Raw genomic sequence first — 23,089 nt, 5'->3', positions numbered from 1 at the left:
GCTCAGTTGTGCACCGGGGCCTCCCACTCCTCTTTCTACTCTGGTTAGAGCCAGTTTGCACTGTTCTGTGAAGGGAGTAGTACACAGCGTTGTACGAGATCTTCAGTTTCTTTGCAATTTTTCGCATGAAATAGCCTTCATTTCTCAGAACAAGAATAGACTGACGAGTTTCAGAAGAAAGTTCTTTGTTTCTGGCCATTTTGAGTTTAATCGAACCCACAAATGCTGATACTCAACTAGTCTAAAGAAGGGCAGTTGTATTGCTTCTTTAATCAGCACACAGTTTTCAGCTGTGCTAACATATTTGCAAAAGGGTTTTCTAATGATCAATTAGCCTTTTAAAATGATAAACTTGGATTAGCTAACGCAACATGCTATTGGAACACAGGAGTGATGGTTGCTGATAATGGGCCTCTGTACGCCTATGTAGATATTCCATAAAAGAAATCTGCCGTTTCCAGCTACAATAGTAATTTACAACATTAACAATGTCTACACTGTATTCCTGATCAATTTGATGTAATTTTAATGGACAAAAAATGTGCTTTTCTTTAAAAAACAAGGACATTTCTACGTGACCCCGTGTGTGTGTGTGTGTGTGTGTGCGTGTCGCGCACACACGTGTCAATGGCAATGTGAGGTGAGGAACTCTGCCCAGAGAGGGGGGGTGGGGTAAATGAAAAATGGCGATTTGGGGTAAAGGGGGATGATGTTCTTGTCTCAAATTATCTCTCCTCCCTCTCGCACAGTCTTTCTTTCTTTTTCGATTCCCTTAGCTGCTGCTGCGTTGGCTGGCAAAGTGCCCAAAGCCATGAGTCTGTCACGGAATGCGCGTGTGCAGGTTTCTGTGAAAGGAGGGATGGGAGGGCGTTTAGGCGGAGGGATAAGGGGGAGAGTGGTTGGGGAGAAAGAGTCTGGTTTGTGTAGCAGCTGACTGAAACAGCCATTATATTATGTAAAGGCAGACGGGGGAACAGTGGGGGCAAGACTGACGCGCACCACAGAAGCCGCACTGATTGGCTCGACCAGTGCCATTGTTGGCCATGCGCGTGCTTGTGCTCTTTTTAAAATTTTTATTTTCTGTCTCTCATTAGAGGTGGGTGGCTTGGCATGGAGGTTGCAAGGGTGTTTATACATGAAATGGAGACTGTGATTCACATCATGCCTTTTGAGGCATCCAAAATGAAACGAGGAGAATGTGCACTCGCATTGCCTCGACACTCCCTGCGTTCTTATTATTGAGGAGGGGATATTACGTTATCGTAAAAGATTCCTCACTTTTTTTATTTTTTTAAAGAGAACGCTTCAGATCTGGAGATGATAATATTGAGATGTAACAGAATGACAGGCTGAATAGATTTAATGGTGCCAGCCAGAGGAATAAGATAATGCTATTGATGAGGGGGAATTATAGAAAGACATCACAAGGAATAATCCACTAATAGGGAAGTGATTAAGCGATAAAAGGGGCCAATTATATCTCTTATTTGAATTCTAATTGATGAGGCGCTCGCTACATGACATTTTTGTAAAGTTAGATGTAGGGCCTTTGGGATTAATTAGATGATGGTTCCTGTACAACGGTGCAGGTGAACTACTAATGCTGATGGCTCAGTCTTACAAAGGTCAGTTTGAGGCAGGTGTTTGAATACTATGACCCTTTTGTGGGCCAAATCTTCTAACGAGTTTCAGTGCTGAAGTTGAGAACATTTTGGACTAGAAAAAGAGTCTTCGCACTCTTCGAACAATGCACATTTCAGTAATTTAATGTGCCAAGCTTTTGACCTTTGTCAGAGCATCTGACCCTCTGATCGCTTAAAACAGAATGTGACTGTTTTGAGAAGCCAGTGAAACAAACTTGCCCTTGAAGAGCCTGACCTCCACATTGCCCTTCACTTGGCAATGACTAGCAAGCATTATTTTGACAGTTGAAATCACAGCAAATTGGGATCCATTTTGTCTTTGAGACCCTTAACTTTTGGGCATTACTTTACTGGTGGTGGGTACTTCTGGCTCTTTATTCGGTTGCAAGTTTTGTGAGACTCATTTTCACCAGGACTAAAACCTTAGTGCTAAAGGGGTAGGCTATAAACGGAATACTTCACAAGAAAGTAGACCATTGGTATGTGTTGTGAGGACCAAGGATTCAGTGGAACACAGTCACCAGTCTTCTTCAGACGGTGTGTCTGGAGACTGTTTTCTTCTTACCAGACCTCATCAAACACCTCCATCTCTGTGAGGTCAAGTGCGAATCAGACCACATCCGTCAACATGGCTGAACACACATAGCGGTTACAGTCTAGCATCCTCTGTGCCTGTCACCAAGGCGAATAAGGTCAGAACGTCAGCAGAAAAAACGTACTATACAAGGTTGTCCACTGTTGACGTATCTATTTATTATGGCCATTAAAATGTTAGCTATTCAAATCAGATCCAACATTATTATGAAGGGTCTAGAAATCAAAGGTTTAAAAACAATCAATCAAATCAAAGTCCTATGCTGCTAGACAAAACTGGTTTGGAGAGTGACGACTTATGTTTTCTTTTAAATCCGCAATCTGGATCACTGCACAGCATCCTGGAGTATCTAGATCATTTCTCTAACCTTTCTGGATTATAACTGAACTATGATGTACCATATTGTGTATTAGATGACAAAAATGTAAACTTTTTTAGATTCCTATGTAGTTACCAATAAAATAGTCTGACGGTGGGTGGACATACTCGATATTCATATAAATGATCTCACTACAATACATTTTTATAGAGAAAAATGGATAAGGTCTTGCTACCACGGAATGGTAAATACCTGTCTTTTTGTGGAAAAATCTCCCTGATTAATTATTTAGTCATCTCCTAGGTTACCATTTTTACTTACAGTGCATTCAGAAAATATTCAGACCCCTTGACTTTTTCCACATTTTGTTACATTACAGCCTTATTGTAAAATGGATTCATACGTTTTATTTTTTGATGTTGAAATTTTTGCAAAATGTATAATAAAAAAAGTCCACAATTACATACAGTGGGGCAAAAAAGTATTTAGTCAGCCACCAATTGTGCAAGTTCTCCCACTTAAAAAGATGAGAGGCCTGTAATTTTCATTATAGGTACACTTCAACTATGACAGACAAAATTAGGTAAAAAAATCCAGAAAATCACATTGTAGGATTTTTAATGAAGTTATTTGCTAATTATGGTGGGAAATAAGTATTTGGTCAATAACAAAAGTTTATCTCAATACTTTGTTATATACCCTTTGTTGGCAATGACAGAGGTCAAACGTTTTCTGCACCTGAGCTCAATTGAGTCTCGTAGCAAAGGGTCTGAATACTTATGTAGATAAGGTATTTCTGTTTTATATGTAATACATTTGCAAAAAAATATATAAAAACCTGTTTTTACTTTGTCATTATGGGGTATTGTGTGTAGATTGAGGAAACTTTTATTTAACCCATTTTAGAATAATGCTTTAACGTAACAAAATGTGGAAAAGGGGATGGGGTCTGAATACTTTCCGAATGCACTATATGTGGCCCTACCTACACCGAACAACTTATTTTAATTATATTGGCAGAAAATAATCTACATTTATTTTGGCAAGCCAGACAAAATTCAATGTGCTTATTTTATATAATGAATATGAATTCGGAGAGGGCTTTAATGATTTAAATAGTAAAGCATAGAGAGAGGTTCAAAAGGCTTCAGTCATACAATAGTTATACTTAAATCCAAACTTGTTCTCCAGCAGATTAGTAAGAATGGCTCACCCCGTTTAAAAAAATAAATAATAATAAATGTTTGTTTTTCCCTTTATCCAGATTACAACATCCTCCACTTTCGGTTATTTGAAAATGAAATAATGTACAAAATGTGTTATTTTTAAAACAAGCCATAGAAAGCAGGTTGCAATTTCAGTTTCATCCACCAGAAAAGACAGAACAAATGTTAACTCAAATATTCTAATTGATCTAAAAAATGTATACTTTTTCTTAATGATATCATAAATAGCACTGGTGGAGTTATGTTTACATTTACATTTACATTTAAGTCATTTAGCAGACGCTCTTATCCAGAGCACATCGAGCTAACAAAATGACAACCAAATGATTGCAGCATTACTGCAAAAATGGAGGCAAATCAAAGGGGGAGAAGCTAAGGAACTTGTCTATCAGCCCTACATTATTGACCAAAATTAGTATAAAATGTTTTGAGTGATAAATAAAAAAGTATACCAGTTCCAATTAATAAGGACCAAAAAATTCACATCTACGCCATACAGGTTGCAAAATATTTCATAGATTTTCAATGTGCCGATTCCATGCTGCTTGGTTTATGAACTTATGCACAAAATGCCGGATTCAAAACTTATTGTTTCAATTTAAATTATTATACAAAATTCTTGCAACCAATAGAATGTTTTGTATATGGAGGATACAATCATCCCAGCTCTGCAGATTTTGCTGCAAAGACACAAAATCATTTGATCACTTGTTTTGGTACTGCCCATATGTAGCTTGTTTTTGGTCACAGGTTCAGGAATGGCTGAAAATAGCAACATTTACCTAAAACTAACTTTGTAAATAGCACTGCTGGGTGATTTGAAAATCGGTAGTCAATCGATCAATAATCTAATAATACTCTTCGTAAAAATCTAAAAAAATTGATTTCGAATCTATAGTAACTATGACAATCGATAGGTTCAGAACTATTGTGAAACATTACAGCATAGTTGAAAAAATATATGGCAAGTAGAAATCAAAAGTGGGTGGTTTTCAGAGATAAATGGGAGGTGCTAAGGGTAGCGGAAGGGTGGGACTAAAGGAAAAGAAGGATAAGTAAGGTCACATGTATATGTATACTTTGGAAGTAAAAGTCAAAGTATTGTTGTCCGTTAGTTTACTCCAATTAGAGGGGTGATAGAGTTAGGGGAATATAATAATGAAAGAAAATGCATTGAACACAAATATAAATGCAACACGTAAAGTGCTGGTCCCATGTTTCATGGGCTTGTATAAAAGATCCCATAAATGTCCCACAAGCCAAAAAATAGTGTTCACAAATTTGTTTACATCCCTGTTAGTGAACATTCATCCTTTGCCAAGATAATCCATCTACCTAACAGGTGTGGCATATCATGAAGCAGATTAAACAGCATGATCATTACACAGGACACTCTAAAATATGTAGTTTTGTCACACAACACAATGTCACAGATGTCTTTTGGGGGAGCGTGCAATTGGCATGCTGACTGCAGTAATGTCCACCAGAGCTGTTGCCAGAAATTTGAATGTACATTTCTCTACCATAAGCCACCTCCAACATCGTTTTAGAGAATTTGGCAGTACGTCCAACCGAACAACAACCGCAGACCCCGTGTAACTACCCCAGCTCAGGACCTCCACCCGGACAGCTGATGAAACTGTGGGTTTGCACAACCAAAGAATTTCTGCACAAACTGTCAGTAACCGTCTCAGGGAAGCTCATCTGCGTGCTTGGCCACTGGCACGTTAGAGAAGTGTGCTCTTCACGGATGAATCCCGGTTTCAACTGTACCGGGCAGATGATAGACAGCGTGTATGGCAATGTGTGAGCGAGCGGTATGCTGAAGTGTCAACATTGTCAAAAGAGTGCCCCATGGTGGCAGTGGGGTTATGGTATGGGCAGGCATAAGCTATGGACAACGAACACAATTTCATTTTATCGATGGCAATTTGAATGCACAGAGATACCGTTGATACCTGATGCCCATTGTTGTGCCATTCATCCGGCACTATCATCTCATGTTGCATTATAATGAACGGCCCCATGTCGCAAGGATCCGTACACAATTCCAGGAAGCTGAAAATGTCCCAGTTCTTCCATGGCCTGCATACCCCCCAGACATTTCACTAATTGAGCACGTTTGGGATGCTCTGGATCGACGTTTACGACAGCGTGTTAGAGTTCCCGTCGATATCCATTGAAGAGGAGTGTGACAACATTCCACAGGCCACAATCAACAGCCTGATCAACTCGATGAGAAGGAGTTCTGTCGCGGCGCTGCATAAGGCAAGGCGGTCACACCAGATACTGCCTTTTCTTTTCTTCTTTTAAAAAGACGTTTCTGTAGCCATCTGTAGCCACAGATTAGGGCCTAATGAAATTATATAAATTGACTGATTTTCCTTATATGAACTGTAACTCAGTAAGTCGTTAACTGTTGCATGTTGCGTTCATATTTTTGTTCAGTGTATATGAAAAAAAAAATATGGGGGGGGGGATTGTAAATGATGCAGAATCTTTCTGCAGATTTAAAGCTGATCTACCCTCTTAAAAAATAATAACTCTGTAGCATAATAATGCTACTGTCACTTACAGGCCTTGGCGCTTCCCTATGAACATTTGTAATCTCTCATCTTCAAACCAGAACAGAAAGGGGAATGGGATGGGGAAGCATCGTGTCACAGAACACCTGCATTGAGGTGGTATGTGCGACTACAGACAAGTCATCCTCCATGGCGGTACGACTACAGCACTGTTTGACTGTTGGTGCAGTGCGCTCATGTATGCATCACTGAAGGCCTCATCTGTCATCTGTTAACTGAGAATGAACTTGGCTCTCCCCGCACATTGTCTGAATATGAATCGGAACAGTTTCTTAATTTGGATGGGTTTTCATCAGATATTGGCTGTGTCTGCAATGGGAATCCATACATATATGCTGCCACGGGAAACTTATCATTGTAGAAAATCCTGGAAATACCTGAAGATCATAACAGAGCCATACATCCACAGATTTGAATGTAATCAGCGTGTTTTTCCCAACATCTTGTGTTCATACTATCCTTTGTGCTGTTGTTTATGTTATGTTTGTATGTCTGGTTGGGATGTTTTATCCAATATATTTCTGACAGCCATCTTGTGTTTTGTCTACGTATAGACAGCGGAAAGCATTTGTAAGTTCCGTTCTGAACTGTCTGCTTATTGTTGGGTCTTTTTACCTCAGAAAGTCCTCTCTATGCAGAGCAAGATCTCAAGGAACCGATGCAGACGTCAGAGCACTATGCAGTGCAACGCCTGATAGTAATGCACTTAATCTCAGGCTTGCTATCTATGCTGACTGGAATACAAATGTATTGGGCAGATAGGGAGTTGCCAGCAGACAAAAGCCGACACACTGTCTGGGGGTGTGGGTGTGTGTCCTCGGGCCTTCCCATAGCCCACCCAAGCGTGCTTAACTTAGTGTGACTGGCACGCACACACATGATCATTTAGATCGTTTGTACGTGACACATGGTCAAACCCGGAGCAGACTGTATGTATGCACACAATTTAACTCACGGGCACTTAAACATGTACGACCTCATGCGCATATGTTCTCCACACACATTGATCATCCACTATCTAGTATGATCTGGATTGATACTGGCCTCTGAGTAATGTTTCTCCCTATGTGTGTATTATAGGACCGTTCTTTAGAATCTAAATCTTACGGCTCTGCTGTGACTGTACCGAGGGCTCATTTCATGTGCGTTATGAAGATGTATGTGTAAAAACGTACAATCTGAAATTGTTGCCTTATTCAGTAAACATGCAATTACTGTGACAATGTGTGAGGTTTTTTTATTTTTATTTTTTACTTCCAGCTTGCATTCCTGACACAGCCTTTTGATTGGACCAAATGTTCAGTCAGTCTACTTATAGCAACCAGTCACATGACAAAGCCGTGTTTGTTAGAGGTCATTGGTTGCCACCCAGCCGAAGTCTTCCTCACTGATGTGATCCACATAGTAACCACTCACAATTTGGCTCGCATGTGATTTTGATTTGAAGTTTTCTGAGCAAAAATAAATTCAAATTAAATGTGTTTTTTTTTTTTTTTAATTGTTGGACATAAGACTATTAAAAACACTAGCATATCAGCTCCAAGTGAAATGATTGATTGTTTTAGTCAAATATTATCTGTTTGGGCTTCTTGCGGTCAATTTGCAGTCGACAAATCATTTGCAATTATGCTCCGCCACCCTGACCATCCGCTAAAGAAAGATCGGCCCACGGCTGAATCTAGTTGAGGATCCCTGTCCTAAAGAGATGTCTTGAGCACCACAATGTAGGTGACTTGAAAATGTCAAGTCAATGTTTAACACGCATTCATTTGATTTGTGTGTTCCTTCTCATGCATTCATTTGCTGGATAGGAACTTGTTTTAATATAACGACATGACATGAATAACCGTCATCCACTTGTTAACATAATTGTCAGTTAGTCACGGGTCAATGCACCTGATCTCATCTGGTGCTGTAGCAAAATAAAGACACCCCCATTCACTGAAGGTGGAAGAGTTCACTCTCACAGATTCACCATTGAGAATGAGAATTCTGTAGGCTTTCAAATATTTTACCATTTCCCTCTTTTGAAAGACTCAAACATTTTTAAAATATCTATGTTGACTTCAATATTAGTGCCATCAAGTGGTGAATATGACTGGTATCTAAATGGAATGCTTGTGTATTTAGTTAATTCGATGCTGTCAGCGAGTTGCCTGATTGCGTAGTTAGTCAGTGGGCAGTCAGGAATATAGCAATCCCACACACTCATTTTTACATGGACACACACATAAAGAGCAACAAAGGCCCTATTTTCACTATAAAATACACAGCTCCAGGGCGAGACTGTTCGTTTCGAGGTGTTATCTTCACATAGGCCCCTTCTCAACCATGCTTCATAAGTATCTGTGATGTGTGAAATGCTTTCAAATATTTGGTTGAATTGAATTGCATTGAATTGAACCTCACGTTCCTCCCTCCCTTCCTTTGTTTCCAGGATGGAGCGGATGTCTGAGGAGGCGCTGCGGCTGAACCTTCTCAAGCGGGGCCTGGAGACGTCCGAGGAGCGTGAAGAGGCCCTGGCCAAGCGCCTTAAGATGGAGGGCCACGAGGCTATGGAGCGCCTCAAGATGCTGGCCCTGCTCAAGCGCAAGGACCTGGCTGCGTTGGAAGGGGCAGCGGTGGCAGCCGGGTCCCTGGACGGCGGCAAAGGCGGACTGGGGGCGAGCCACCACCACCAGAGTATGCTGGCGGGCGCGGCGGCGGCCTATGAGGAGAAGATGAACGGGAGGCTGGGGGGCCACGGAGGGCCGAGTAAGAACGGCAAGGAGAACATGGTGGACGAACCAGTGGACTTCAGCGCCAGAAGAGGGTAAGAATCATATAATTAATCATGATTTAAAATGGACGAAGAACAGGTGATGGGTGGAAATGAGTCGTGCAGAAGATGTGGACTTTGGAAGTGTATTTAGTTGGTGTGTTATGCAGATTTGAAAAACAAAAACACCTCATACACGTATTCATGCGATGCGCACTGCAGAGGACACCAGAAGAAGAATTATCACTGGAATATCACAGTGAATTATTGTAATGTTGGTCCCATTAATCCCATGAGGGATGGGTTGCCAACTAATGTAATTCAACATGTAATTCATTCATTGTACAATGCATATTGTTGTAACCTGTTTAGTATTGTGTTACTCAGTGTAGCTCCATGTAGAGGAGGTAATGCAGTGTCGCTCCATGCAGAGGAGGTAATGCAGTGTCGCTCCACGTAGAGGAGGTAATGCAGTGTATCTCCATGTAGAGGAGGTAATGCAGTGTCGCTCCATGTAGAGGAGGTAATGCAGTGTCGCTCCACGCAGAGGAGGTAATGCAGTGTCGCTCCACGTAGAGGAGGTAATGCAGTGTATCTCCATGTAGAGGAGGTAATGCAGTGTCGCTCCATGTAGAGGAGGTAATGCAGCTCTATGCAGTGCTAAACAGCGTACACCATTCATCCTCTGTTGGACGTCATTCGCTGCTGGTCCCCCTCTCTCCCACCTCCAGCGATGTGGACCGTGAGCGACACACTCCGTCCCCGGACGTGATCATCCTGTCGGACAACGAGGCTTCCAGTCCCAGGGGGACGCCCCACCCCGAGGAGAGGCTGCACCAGGCCAACCTGGAGATCTTCAAGGTACGTTGTCACCACTTGGCCTGTGTGGTCTAGGGGTTAAAGCCACTTGACTCTGACCCCGGCACACATGTAGACCAGAGTGGGCATGGTTCGAATCTGCTCCACCGCCCTTCATACTCACACTCCTCCTACCTTTCCTGTCAGCCCTTTACTGTCCTATCCATAAACGTGTGTGTGTGTGTGTGTGTGTGTGTTCTAGGGGAAGACTGGCGAGGAGCGGCAGCAGATGATCAAGGCTCTGAGGGAAGAGCTGCGTCTGGAGGAGGCCCGTCTGGTGCTGCTCAAGAAGCTTCGGCAGAGCCAGATCCAGAAGGAGAATGTCGTGCAGAAGGTTAGTACCAGAGTTGACGCTAATACCATTCCGTATTCAATTCAGAAAGTTGATTGAAATATCGTTATAGAAAATGAGACCCAGCACCCCTAGTTTGTGACAATATATTGGTGTTACAATAACCTTAGCCAGCTACCTCACTTCACAATGGATAATCACCCGGTAAACAAAAATCGCAATCAGGGACGCATTATCGCTAAAATCAGCATCAAATATCATAATGGCTCCTATATCCCACCAAATACAGGCACCGAAACAGCCTGATACTAGTGAAATGGGAATGGCTCAGCAGGTAGCAGTGTTACCTACGTCCCCTGTTTGAAGTGGTAGTGAGATTGTGCTGACACACAGGCTAAATATCTCCATGTCTCAGAGCAGGAGTAAACATGGCAGAGATCTGTGGCGTTATTGTGTGCTGTGTGCGTCTCTGTTTTGAAAGGGAGAGAGAGAGTTTTGCGTGTGTGTTCGTTCGCCTGCCAGACCTGACCCGGCCACGTGTAAAGCATGATATATGTACATGATATACATTGCACAAATTGATTTGTAACGTCGGTGTGTAATGTTCTCTATTGTTTTTTAAATTGTTTTCTATTCTAACTGTTCTATTCCAACCCATCCAGGTACCAGTGGTCCAGAATACCCCCTCTTTAGTGCAGCCATCCCCCATCCACAGTTCACAGGGGATGGGAAAGCTGCCGGTGCGCCCTGGCATGCACACCCCGGAGCCCCAGAACTTTCGCAGTGCACAGGTGTGTGTGTGTGTGTGTCTGTGTGTATTGCAGTGATTTTGGCAGTAGCCTGACTGGAACTCTACCTGCACCTCTGGTCTGAGCCAAACCTGCTATCCACAGCTCCAAGAGCATTGTTGCTCCTTCAGTTGGAACATCTTGTAATGCATTACATACCAACACTGTAGGATCAATACTCAAAGCTAATTTGTGTTTGCATGCTTTAGGCAAATCTATTTCACTACTCTTTGGATCATGTTTGTGTTTAGAAAAGTATATCGTTCCTGGTTAGGTTGATATCTTACATCTATGTTAGGAAGACATTGTTAGGAAGTCATTGCCATGATCCCTTGAATTGCACATGGGTTGGTCAGGTCAGCTTTTTATCTAAGCTGTTCACTGTCTGTCTGAACTGTGACAATAAGGCCAAGTATCTATTGCCCTCTAGTGACCACAAACGGTACAACATATACCCATTCATAGAATCATTACATTTGTGAATGACTAGCTCTCTCTGTTTCAATGGCACACGCCATGTAGCAAATGTGGATTCCTGATCAATTCAATTGTGGAATTAATTCAAATGCATCCAAATTTGTATTGTTCTCATTCTCCCCATTTTATTAACCCACTCCTCTTTATCACTTTCTCACCTTTTCCTGTCCCTCTTCCTCCTTTATCCCTGCTGGACATCCCTTCTCTTTCTATATCCTCTAACCTTTCCTCTCCTCTCTCCACAGGGTCACACAGTCATCAGGTCGGGGGCCAATGCCTCCCTGCCACCGATGATGATGTCACAGAGGGTCATCGCCCCCAACCCATCCCAGCTACATGGCCAGAGAATGCCCTCCAAGCCTGGCATGGGCCGCTCCAGCACGGGCAGTATGAGCAACATCAGCTACCAGCAGGTATGGTGCCACCCCTCTGCTCTCCACGTTTCAGTTAACACTGGTTGCATTCCGATTCTCTAACCTTCACCCATGAGTATGCACTCGGTCAGTCCCCCTCATGCATTTTAAAGCATTGGATCATTGCAAGCATGACTGGAGGATGTTCCCACTATATTCCTTATACCACTTCATCCCTTGAGCATGTTCAAATGTCATAAAAGCCACCCAGAGGACCATTCCATGTGAATAATAGCAATCACTTCATCTAGTCTCACTGTCTTTCCACTGTGCCCCTTTTCCCTTGTGTGTTGAATGCACCACAGGCCACCAGCCAGCAGGTGGCGGCGTCCCAGCGTTCGGGTTCCTCTGCAATCTACATGAACCTGGCCCACATGCAGGCGGCAGGGGCTGGTGGTGTGGGCGGTGTGGGGATGGGCGGCAGTGGGATGGGCGCTGTCAGCCCTTCCACCATATCGAGCGGCACAGGTGGCGGCAGCAGCTCCGGCGTGAGTTCCCTGGCGGACCAGGCCAGCAGCCAGGCGGCAGCCAAGCTGGCCTTGCGCAAACAGCTGGAGAAAACCCTGCTGGAGATTCCCCCACCCAAGCCTCCGGCCCCACTGCTGCACTTCCTGCCGTCGGCCGCCAACAGCGAGTTCATCTACATGGTGGGCCTGGAAGAGGTGGTGCAGAGCGTCATCGACAGCCAGGGTGAGCCACTGGACAGGCACCACTACAAATCTACAAATCACACTGCATCCCAAATAACTACTCATTATATGATCAAGATGAGTGATTCTGCACCTCACCATACTGTCCAGTGAAAATCTAACTTGTTAAAGTTCATATTCTGTTAACCCAAATAATGTTGTTAACTTATCCTATACTCATATTTGTGGCCAAAGCATACATTTATGAAAATAATTAAACAACTTTGGAAGGAAACTATTTTGTAATTAATTCTAGCTAATATTTCATAGAAATCTGTAAACACAGGACAGTTAGTTTAAACTGACCCCCTCAAGAATCAAAACCTTTAATAAATGCCTCTCTCCTGCCTCTCATCAGGTAAGCTGCGGGGGACGCTGTCGCGCATGGAGCCCTTCTTCTGCGGCCAGTGCAGGATCGACTTCACACCCCACTGGAAGCAGGAGAAGGGCGGGCGTATCCTCTGTGAGCAGTGCATGACGTCCAATCAGAAGAAGGCCCTGAAGGCGGAGCACACCAATAGACTGAAGAACGCATTCGTCAAGGCCCTGCAGCAGGAGCAGGTTAGCTCGACTCCTTTTAACAGGGCTTTAACAGGGCTTGCTCTACAGTGCATTTGGAAAGTATTCAGACCCCTTGACTTTTTCCACATTTTGCTACATTACAGCCTTATTCTAAAATGTATTAAATTGTATTTTTCATGCCCCATAATGACAAAGCATAAACAGGTTATTAGACAGTTTAGCAAATGTATATATAAAAAACGGATATCACATTTACATAAGTATTCAGACCCTTTACTCAGCACACAGCCAAGATAACGCCTTCGGGACAAGTCTCTGAATGTCTTTGAGTGGCCCAGCCAGAGCTCGGACTTGAACCCGATCAAACATCTCTGGTGAGACCTGAAAAAAGCTGTGCAGCGACTCTCCCTAACCAACCTGACAGAGCTTGAGAGGATCTGCAAAGAAGAATGGGTGAAACTCATGTGCCAAGTGTGTAGCATCATACCCAAGAAGACTTTGAGGCTGTACTCGCTGCCAAAGGTGCTTCAACGAAGTACTGAGTAAAGGGTCTGAATACTACGTAATGTATATGTGATATTTCTGGATTTTTTTTTATATACATTTGAAAAGTTACTAAAAACCTGTTTTTTCTTTGTCATTATGGGGTATTGTGTGTAGATTGTTTATTTTTTAAATTTTTAAATCAATTTTAGAATAAGGCTGTCAGGTAACAGAATGTGGAAAAAGGGAAGGGGTCTGGTCACTGTAATCTGATCTAAAAGACAACTGATCCTAGATCCACATTCCAATTTATGAATAGGTGCCCAGATTTGATTTTTTACATGTAATGGCATGGATTAAAGAGATACAGTACTGTGATAAGGTATTTGCCCCTTTTCTGATTTTTGCATATTTTTGACACTGAATGTTATCAGATATAATACCAAAACCTGGTATTAGATAAAGGGAGCCTGAGTTTACAACAAACAAAAAATATATATACTTATTTTATTTTATTTTTAGCAAATTTATGCAACACCCAATTTACCTGTGTGAAAAAGTAATTGCCTACTTACAGTCAAATACTGCTTGTGCAACCTTAAACTGCAATGACTGCAAGCCCTTTAATTTTTTGTTTTTAAAACATTTATTTAACTAAGCAAGTCAGTCTAGAACAAATTCTTATTTTCAATGACGGCCTAGGAACAGTGGGTTAACCTTGTCAGCTCGGGGACTAGTCCAGCGCTCTAACCAAAAGGCTACCTGCCGCCCCAAATGCTTCCTGTAGTTGTTGATCAGTCCCTCACATCGCTGTGGAGGAATTTTGGCCCACACTTGAATGCAGAACTCCTTTAACTCAGTGACATTTGTGGTTTTTCAAGCATTAACTGCTCGTTTCAAGTCCTGCCACAACATGTCGATTGGGATTAGGTCTGGACTGTGACTAGGCCAATACAAAACATAAAATTCGTTGCCTTTTAGCCATTTTCATGTTAACTTGATTGTGTGTCTTGGATCATTTTCTAGCTGCATGACCCAGCTATGTTTCAGCTCACAGACGGATGTCCTGACATTCTCCTGTAGAATTCTCTGATACAGAGCAGAATTCATGGTTCCTTCTAAGGCAAGTCGTCCAGGTCCCGAGGCAGAAAAGCATCCCCGGGCCTCCTGATTGGCGCAGTGGTCTAATGCACTGCATCGCAGTGCTAGCTGTGCCAATAGAGATCCTGGTTCGAGTCCAGATTCTGTCGCAGCCGGCCACGCCGGGAGACCCATGGGGCAGTGCACAATTGGCACAGCGTCGTCAGGATTAGGGGAGGGTTTGGCCGGCAGGGATGGTCTTGTCCCATCGCGCTCTAGCGACTCCTGTGGCGGGCCGGTTGCAATGCACGCTGTGACGGTCGTGTCAGACACATTGGTGCGGCTGGCTTCCGGGTTGAGCGGCCATTGTGTCAAGAAGCAGTGCGGCTCGGCTGGGTTGTTTCGGAGGACGCATGGCTCACGACCTTCGCCTCTCCCGAAGGGATGGGACAAGACTAACTACCAATTGGATACCACGAAATTGGCGAGAAAAAGGGGTAAAAACCAACTAAGAAAAGCATCCCCAAACCATCACACTGCCACCACCTTGCTTGAGGTTCTTACTGTGGAATTCAGTGTTTGGTTTTCGCCAGGCATAATGTCGTCTAAAAAGTTATACTTTTGACTCAGCTGTCCAAATAACATTCTTCTAAGAGTCTTGATGATCATCCAGGTGCTTCCAGATGCTTTTTGGCAAACTTGAGTCAACATTTTGGACAAGTCAAGGGGTAACATTTATGTCTGGCAAACACTGCATTCCACTTTAAGAACCTCATACCAACGGTCAAGTATAGTGGTGGTAGTGTGATGGTTTGGGGAGGCTTTGCTTCCTCAGGACCTGGACAACTTGCCTTAATAGAAGGAACCATTAATTATTCTATATATCAGAGAATTCTACAGGAGAATGTCAGGTCATCTGTCTTTGTGCTGAAGCTACAGCACAGCTGGCTCTAGCAGCAAGACAATGAGTTTACAGGAAAATGGTTAAAAAAATGTTTTTCTTTTTTTAAGGTTTCAGTATGGCCTAGTTACAGTCCAGACCTAATCCCAATTGAGATGTTGTGGCAAGACTTGAAATGAGCAGTTAATGCTTGAAAACCCACACATGTTGCTGAGTTAAAGCAGTTCTGCATGCAAGAGTGGGCCAACATTCCTCCACAGCGATGTGAGAGACTGATCAAAAACTACAGGAAGCATTTGGGGCTGCAGTCATTGAAGCTAAAAGTGGCACAACCAGTTATTGAGTGTACGGGGCAATTACTTATTCACATAGGGGAATTGGGTGTTGCATAACTTTGTTAAATAAATATAATAAGCATCAATGACTTTTACAAGTGTGTGTGTGTGTGTGTGCTTTTGTACTTTAATTTCTTGTCTGTTTCTCTCCCCCACTCCTTGTCCCACAATTTTTTTTCCATATGTTGTCCATTGTCTCAACCCTTATCTCTTTCTCTCCTCATGTTTAACAGGAGATTGAGCAAAGGCTCCAGCAGCAGGCGGCCCTCTCACCCAGCACGGCTCAGACAGTTCCCAACGTCAGCAAGGCCGAGACCATGATCCGACATCATGCCCTGCGTCAGGTAACGGGCCTACACTTAGACACCTTAAAGTGACAGTTCACTGCGAAACCTTAATTTGTCAGCTGTTGTCAGACCTCAAAAGTAAACTGAAAATCTTAAGTGCTATTAAATACAGCCGGGCAGAACTATTGGATATAAGAGTGACCTCAACTTACCAACATAATGACCAGGAATACGACTTTCCCGAAGCGGCTCCTTTGTTCGCACCACCACCCAGGACATTGGATCTAATACCAGAGGCCGACCCAAAACAACGTCACTGCAGAAGAGGTAGACGGAGGGGCCTCCTGGTCAGACTTCGAAGGCGTGCACACCACCCACCGCTTCGGAGTATATTACTCGCCAATGCCCACTCTCTAGACAACAAGGTAGACTAAATTAGGGCAAGGGTTGCCTTCCAGAGAGACATCAGAGATTGTAACATTCTCTTTTTCACGGAAACATGGCTCTCTCGGGATCTGTTGTCGGAGTCTGTACAGCCACCGGGTTTCTTCATGCGTCGCGCCGACAGAAATAAACATCTCTCTGGGAATAAGAAGGGCAGGGGTGTGTGCTTCATGATTAACGACTCATGTTGTAATCATAACAACATACAGAAACTAAAGTCCTTTTGTTCACCTGACCTAGAATTCCTTACAATCAAATGCCAACCATATTATCTCCCTTCAGCAAATCAGACCACGACACCATTTTGCTCCTACCGTCCTATAGGTAGAAACTTAAGCAAGATGTACCTGTGATAAGAACGATTCAATGCTGGTCTGACCAATTGGAATCCACGCTTCAAGATTGTTTTGATCACACGGACTGGGAAATGTTCCGGGCAGCCTCAGAGAATAACATCCATTTATACACTGATTTGGTGAGTGAGTTTATAAGGAAGTGCACTGGAGAGGTTGTACCCACTGTGACTATTAAAACCTACCCTAACCAGAAACCGTGGATAGATGGCGGCATTCACGCAAAACTGAAAGCGTGAACCACCTCATTTACCATGGAAATATGTAAATGAAAATACTGGGAATATGGCAGAATATAAACAGTGTAGTTATTCCCTCCAAGGCAATCAAATAAGTGAAATGTCGGTATAGGGACATAGTAGAGTCGCAATTGAACGGCTCAGACACGAGATGTATGTGCCAGGGTCTACCGGCAATTACGGACTACAAAAAGAAAACCATCCACTTCACGGACACCAACGTCTTGCTTCCAGACAAACTAAACACCTTCTTTTCCCGCTTTGAGGATAATACAGTGCCACCGACACGGCCCGCTACCAAGGACTACCGGACACCCTTCTCCACTGCCGACGTGAGTAAGACATTTAAACGTTTTAATCGTCGCAAGGCTGCTGGCCCAGGCGGCATCCCTAGCCGCGTCCTCAGAGCATGCGCAGACCAGCTGGTTGGTGTGTTTATCGACATATTCAATCGCTCCCCATCCCAGTCTGCTATCCACACATGCTTCAAGATGACCACCATTGTTCCTGTACCCAAGAAGGAAAAGATAACTGAACTAAATTACTATCACCCCGTAGCACTCACTTTTGTCATCATGAAGTGCTTTGAGAAACTAGTCAAGGATCATATCACCTTACCCGCCACCCTAGACCCACTTCAGTTTGCTTACCGCCCCAACAGGTCCAGAGACGATGCAATTGCCATCACACTGCACACTGCCATATTTCCATCTGGAAAAGAGGAATAGCTATGTAAGAATGCTGTTCATTGACTACAGCTCAGCATTCAACACCATAGTACCATCCAAGCTCATCATTAAGCTTGAGGCCCTGGGTCTCAGCCCTGCCCTGTGCAATTGGGTCCTGGACTTCCAGACGGGCTGCCCCCAGGTGGTGAAGCTAGGAAACAACGTTCCCATTTTGTTGATCCTCAACACTGACGCCCCACAATGGTGCGTGCTCAACCACATGTACTCCCTTTTCACCCATGACTGCGTGGCCATGCACACCTCCAACTCGATCATCAAGTTTGTAGACTACACAACAGTAGTAGGCTTGATTACCAACAACAATGAGACAGCCTATAGGGTGGAGGTGGGGCATGCACAATTGAGAGCATCCTGTCGGGCTGTATCACCGCCTGGTACGGCAACTGCACCGCCCACAATCGCAAGTCTCCCCAGAGGGTGGTACGGTCTGCACAACGCATCACTGGGGGTAAACTACGTGCCCTCCAGGACACCTACAGCACCCGATGTCACAGGAAGGCCAAAAAGATCATCAAGGGTAACAGCCACCCGAGCCACTGCCTGTTCACCCCACTACCATCCAGAAGGCGAGGTCAGTACAGGTGCATCAAAGCTGGGACCGAGAGACTGAAGCTGTAACACAGAGAGGCTGCTGCCTACACACAGACTTGAATCATTGGCCATTTTAATAGATGTATCGCTGGTCACTTTAAATAATGTCACTTTGATAATGTTTACATATCTTACATTACTCATCTCATACGTATATACTGTATTTTATACCATCCATTGCATCTTGCCTATGCCGCTCGGTTATCGCTCATCCATATATTTATATGTACATATTCTTTTTCCATCCCTTTTAGATTTGTGTGTTTTATGTAGTTGTTGTGGAATTGTTAGATTACTTGTTAGATATTACTGCACTGTCGGAACTAGAAGCACAAACATTTCAAATCAAAGTTTGTCACTTGCGATGAATTTCACCTTACAGTGAAATGCTTACTTACAGGCTCTAACCAATAGTGCAAAAAATGTATTAGGTGAACAATAGGTAGGTAAAGAAATAAAAACTGTTGAAGCCTTTTTGTCCTAGACTTGGCGCTCCGGTACCGCTTGCCATACGGTAGTAGAGAGAACAGTCTATGGCTGGAGTCTTTTGACAATTTTTAGGGCCTTCCTCTGACACCACCTGGTGTAGAGGTCCTGGATGGCAGGCAGCTTAGCCCCAGTGATGTACTGGGCCGTACCCACTACCCTCTGTAGTGCCTTGCGGTCGGAGGCCGAGCAATTGCCGTACCAGGCAGTGATGCAACCAGTCATGATGCTGTCGATGTTGCAGCTGTAGAACCTTTTGAGGATCTCAGGACCCATGCCAAATCTTTTTCATTTCATTTGTCGTGCCCTCTTCATGACTGTCTTGGTGTGTTTGGACCATTCTAGTTTGTTGTTGATGTGGACATCAAGGATCTTGAAGCTCTCAACCGGCTCCACTTTAGACCCATCAATGAGAATGAGGGCGTACTCGGTCCTCCTTTTCCTGTAGTCCACAATCACCTCCTTAGTCTTGGTTACGTTGAGGGATAGGTTGTCATTCTGGCACCACCCAGCCAAGTCTCTGACCTCTTCCCTATAGGCTGTCTCGTCGTTGTCGGTGATCAGGCCTGTCTGTTGTTTAGTCTGCAAACTTAATGATGGTGGTTGTGGCTGGCCATGAAGTTGTGGGTGAACAGGAAGTACAGGAGGGGGCTGAGCACGCACCCCTGGGGGGCTCCAGTGTTGAGGATCAGCGTGGCAGATGTGTTGCTACCTTCCCTCACCGCCAGGAAGTCCAGGATCCAGTTGCAGAGGGAGTTGTTTAATCCCAGGATCCTTAGCTTAGTGATGAGCTTTGAGGGTTCTATGGTGTTGGAACGCTGAGCTGTAGTCAATGAATAGCATTCTCACATAAGTGTTCCTTTTGTCCAGTGTGGAGTGCAATAGAGATTGCATCATCTGTGGATCTGTTTGAACGGTATGCAAATTGGAGTGGGTCTAGGGTTTCTGGGATAATGGTGTTGATGTGAGCCATTAAAGCATTTCATGGCTATGGACGTGAGTGCTACGGGTCTGTAGTCATTTAGGCAGGTTGCCTTTTTGTTCTTGGGCACAGGGACTATGGTGTTCTGCTTGAAACATGTTTGTATTACAGACTCAATCAGGGACATGTTGAAAATGTCAGTGAAGACACCTGCCAGTTGGTCAGTACATGCCCGGAGCACACGTCCTGGTAATCCATCTGGCCCCGCAGCCTTGTGTATGTTGACCTGTTTAAAGGTCTTAATCACGTTGGCTACGGAGAGCATGATCACACAGTCGTCCGGAACAGCTGATGCTCTCATGCATGCCTCAGTGTTGCTTGCCTCGAAGCGAGCATAGAAGTGATTTAGCTCATCTTGTAGGCTGGTGTCACTGGGCAGCTCGCGGCTGTGCTTCCCTTTGTAGTCTGTAATAGTTTGCAAGCCCTGCCACATAAGACGAGCGTCTGAGCCAGTGTAGTATGGTTCAATCTTAGCCCTGTATTGACACTTTGCCTGTTTGATAGTTTGTTGCAGGGTATAGCAGGATTTCTTGTAAGCGTCCGGGTTAGAGTACCGCACCTTGAAAGCGCCAGCTCTGCCCTTTAGTTCAGTGCGAATGTTGCCTGTAATCCATGGCTTCTGGTATGTACGTATAGTCACTGTGGGGATGACGTCCTCAATGCACTTATTGATAAAGCCAGTGGCTGATATGGTGTACTCCTCAATGCCATCGGAAGAATCCCGGAACATGTTCCAGTCTGTGATAGTGAAACAGTTCTGTAGTTTAGCATCTGCTTCATCTGACCACTTTTTTATAGACCGAGGCACTGGTGCTTCCTGCTTTCATTTAATTTCGCTACACTCGCATTAACATCTGCTGAAGTTGTGTATGTGACCATGATTTGATTTAGTTGGCAGCGTTTGTAGACCATGCTCCGGCACAGTATCATATTATTTTTTAAATTGTAATGTTACAAAAAAACAAACATTTTTGACTGGACTGATGTGTCTAGAGGTCACTGTTTTCCTCCGCTTTCTCTCCCCTCTCTGCTCCCTCAGGCTCCCCAGCCTCAGGCCTCCATGCAAAGGGGTCTCTCCAGCTCGGCAAGGGGCGTCCTCTCCAACTTCGCCCAGGCATCCCAGCTCTCCGTGGCCAGCGGCCTGCTGGGGATGACGGGGAAGCAGCGCTGCGGAGGAGGAGGTGGCAGCAGTAGTGGTGGCGGTGGCAGCAGTCGGATCCAGCATGATGGCCGTCGCCAGATCTACAACATCCCCGGTGGGTTTTTGAGAACCCCTTATGGTAACACTTCAATTAGGCCTAAAGCCTGCAGATACAGTGCCTTCAGAAAGTATTCACACCCCTTGACTTTTTCCACATTTTGTTGTTATACAAAGTGGGATTGAAATTGATTTAATTGCATTTTTTTTGTCAAAAAATACAAAGTGGAATAAAAACTCTTAAATATGAAAAATAAAACACTAATATATCTTGATTAGATAAGCATTCAACCCCCTGAGTCAATACATGTTAGAATCACCTTTGGCAGTGATTACAGCTGTGGGTCTTTATCGGTCAATCTCAAAGAGCTTTGCACTACTGGATTGTACAATGTTTGCACTTTATACTTTTACAAATTCTTCAATCTCTGTTAAGTTGGTTGTTGATCATTGCTAGACAGCCATTTTCAAGTCTTACCATAGATTTTCAAGCAGATTTAAGTCTCACTGTAACTAGCCCACTCAGGAACATTCAACGTCGTCTTGGTAAGCAACTCCAGTGTATATTTGGCCTTGTGTTTTAGGTTATTGTCATGCTGAAAGGTGAATTTGTCTCCCAATGTCTGGTGAAAAGCAGACTGAACCAAGTTTTCCTCTAGGGTGTTGCCTGCGTTTAGCTCTATTTCGTTTATTTTTATCCCCAAAAACTCCCTAGTCCTTGCTGATGGCAAGCATACCCAAAACATGATCCAGCCACCACAATTGCTTGAAAATATGAAAAGTGGTCCTCAGTGGTGTGTTGGATTTGCCCCAAACATAACGTTTTCTATTCAGGACATAAAGTTAATTTCTTTGACACATTTTTTGCTGTTTTACTTTAGTGCCTTATCGCAAACATGATACATTTTCTTGAATATTTGTACTCTGTACAGGCTTTTTTTTTTACAGGCTTCCTTTCATTGTCAATTAGGTTAATATTGTGGAATAACTACAATGTTGTTGATCCATCCTCAGTTTTCTCCTTTCACAGCCGTTAAACTGTAACTATTTTAAAGTCACCATTGGCCTCATGTTGAAATCCCTGAGCTGTTTCCTGCCTCTCCGGCAACTGAGTTAGGAACGATGCCTGTAGCTTTATAGTGACTGCGTGTATTGATACACCATCCAAAGTGTAATTAATAAGTTCTCTATGTTTGAAAGGTTATTCAGTGTCCTGCTTTGTTTTATTTTTACCCATCTACCAATAGGTGCCCTTCTTTGCGAGGCATTAGAAAGTCTTTGTGGTTGAATCTGTGTTTAAAATGTACTGCTCGACTGAGGGACCTTAAAATGATCTGTATGTGTGGGGTACAGAGAGGAGGTAGTCATTAAAAAAGATTTGTAAACACTATTATTGCACACAGAGTTAGTCCATGCAACTTATTTGTGACTGTTAAGCAATGTTTTACTCCTGAACTTATTCAGGCTTGCCATAACAAAGTGGTTGAATAATTATTGACATTAGTAAACAATTCTAAAAACATAATTTAACTTTGACATTATGAGGTATTGTGTGTATGCCAGTGACAAACATCTAAATATAACCAATTTTATATTCAGGCTGTAACACAACAAAATGTGGAAAAAGTCAAGGGGTGTGAATACTTTCTGAAGGCACTGTATAATGCTATTACGTGTGTGTGTGTGTGTGTGTGTGTGTGTGTGTGTGTGTGTGTGTGTGTAATATATAGATGTAACAGTCATGTTTGGAAACCTACTCATTCCAGGGTTTTTCTTTATTTTTACTATTTTCTACA

At 43.6% G+C, this 23,089-nt stretch overlaps 1 protein-coding gene across 2 annotated transcripts in view; it reads left to right on the top strand.

Annotated features, from left to right (window-relative positions):
• LOC115128495 (transcriptional repressor p66-beta-like) overlaps positions 1–23,089 on the top strand; it is a 48,570-nt gene that overhangs the window by 17,564 nt on the left and 7,917 nt on the right. Inside the window, exons 2-10 of one of the 2 annotated variants that reach the window (XM_029658367.2) lie at positions 8,806–9,180; positions 9,858–9,987; positions 10,187–10,318; positions 10,939–11,067; positions 11,787–11,954; positions 12,260–12,644; positions 13,002–13,204; positions 16,198–16,308; positions 21,135–21,375. In XM_029658367.2, the coding sequence (XP_029514227.1) occupies positions 8,807–9,180; positions 9,858–9,987; positions 10,187–10,318; positions 10,939–11,067; positions 11,787–11,954; positions 12,260–12,644; positions 13,002–13,204; positions 16,198–16,308; positions 21,135–21,375 (1,873 nt within the window). In that variant the 5' untranslated portion in view covers position 8,806. The remainder of the gene's footprint in view (positions 1–8,805; positions 9,181–9,857; positions 9,988–10,186; positions 10,319–10,938; positions 11,068–11,786; positions 11,955–12,259; positions 12,645–13,001; positions 13,205–16,197; positions 16,309–21,134; positions 21,376–23,089) is intronic. The other variant, XM_029658368.2, reaches the window with a different exon arrangement.

Source organism: Oncorhynchus nerka, linkage group LG4 (assembly GCF_034236695.1).
Source record: "Oncorhynchus nerka isolate Pitt River linkage group LG4, Oner_Uvic_2.0, whole genome shotgun sequence".
Taxonomy (NCBI): Eukaryota; Metazoa; Chordata; class Actinopteri; order Salmoniformes; family Salmonidae; genus Oncorhynchus; species Oncorhynchus nerka.
This window is presented reverse-complemented; position numbering and strand designations above follow the sequence as displayed.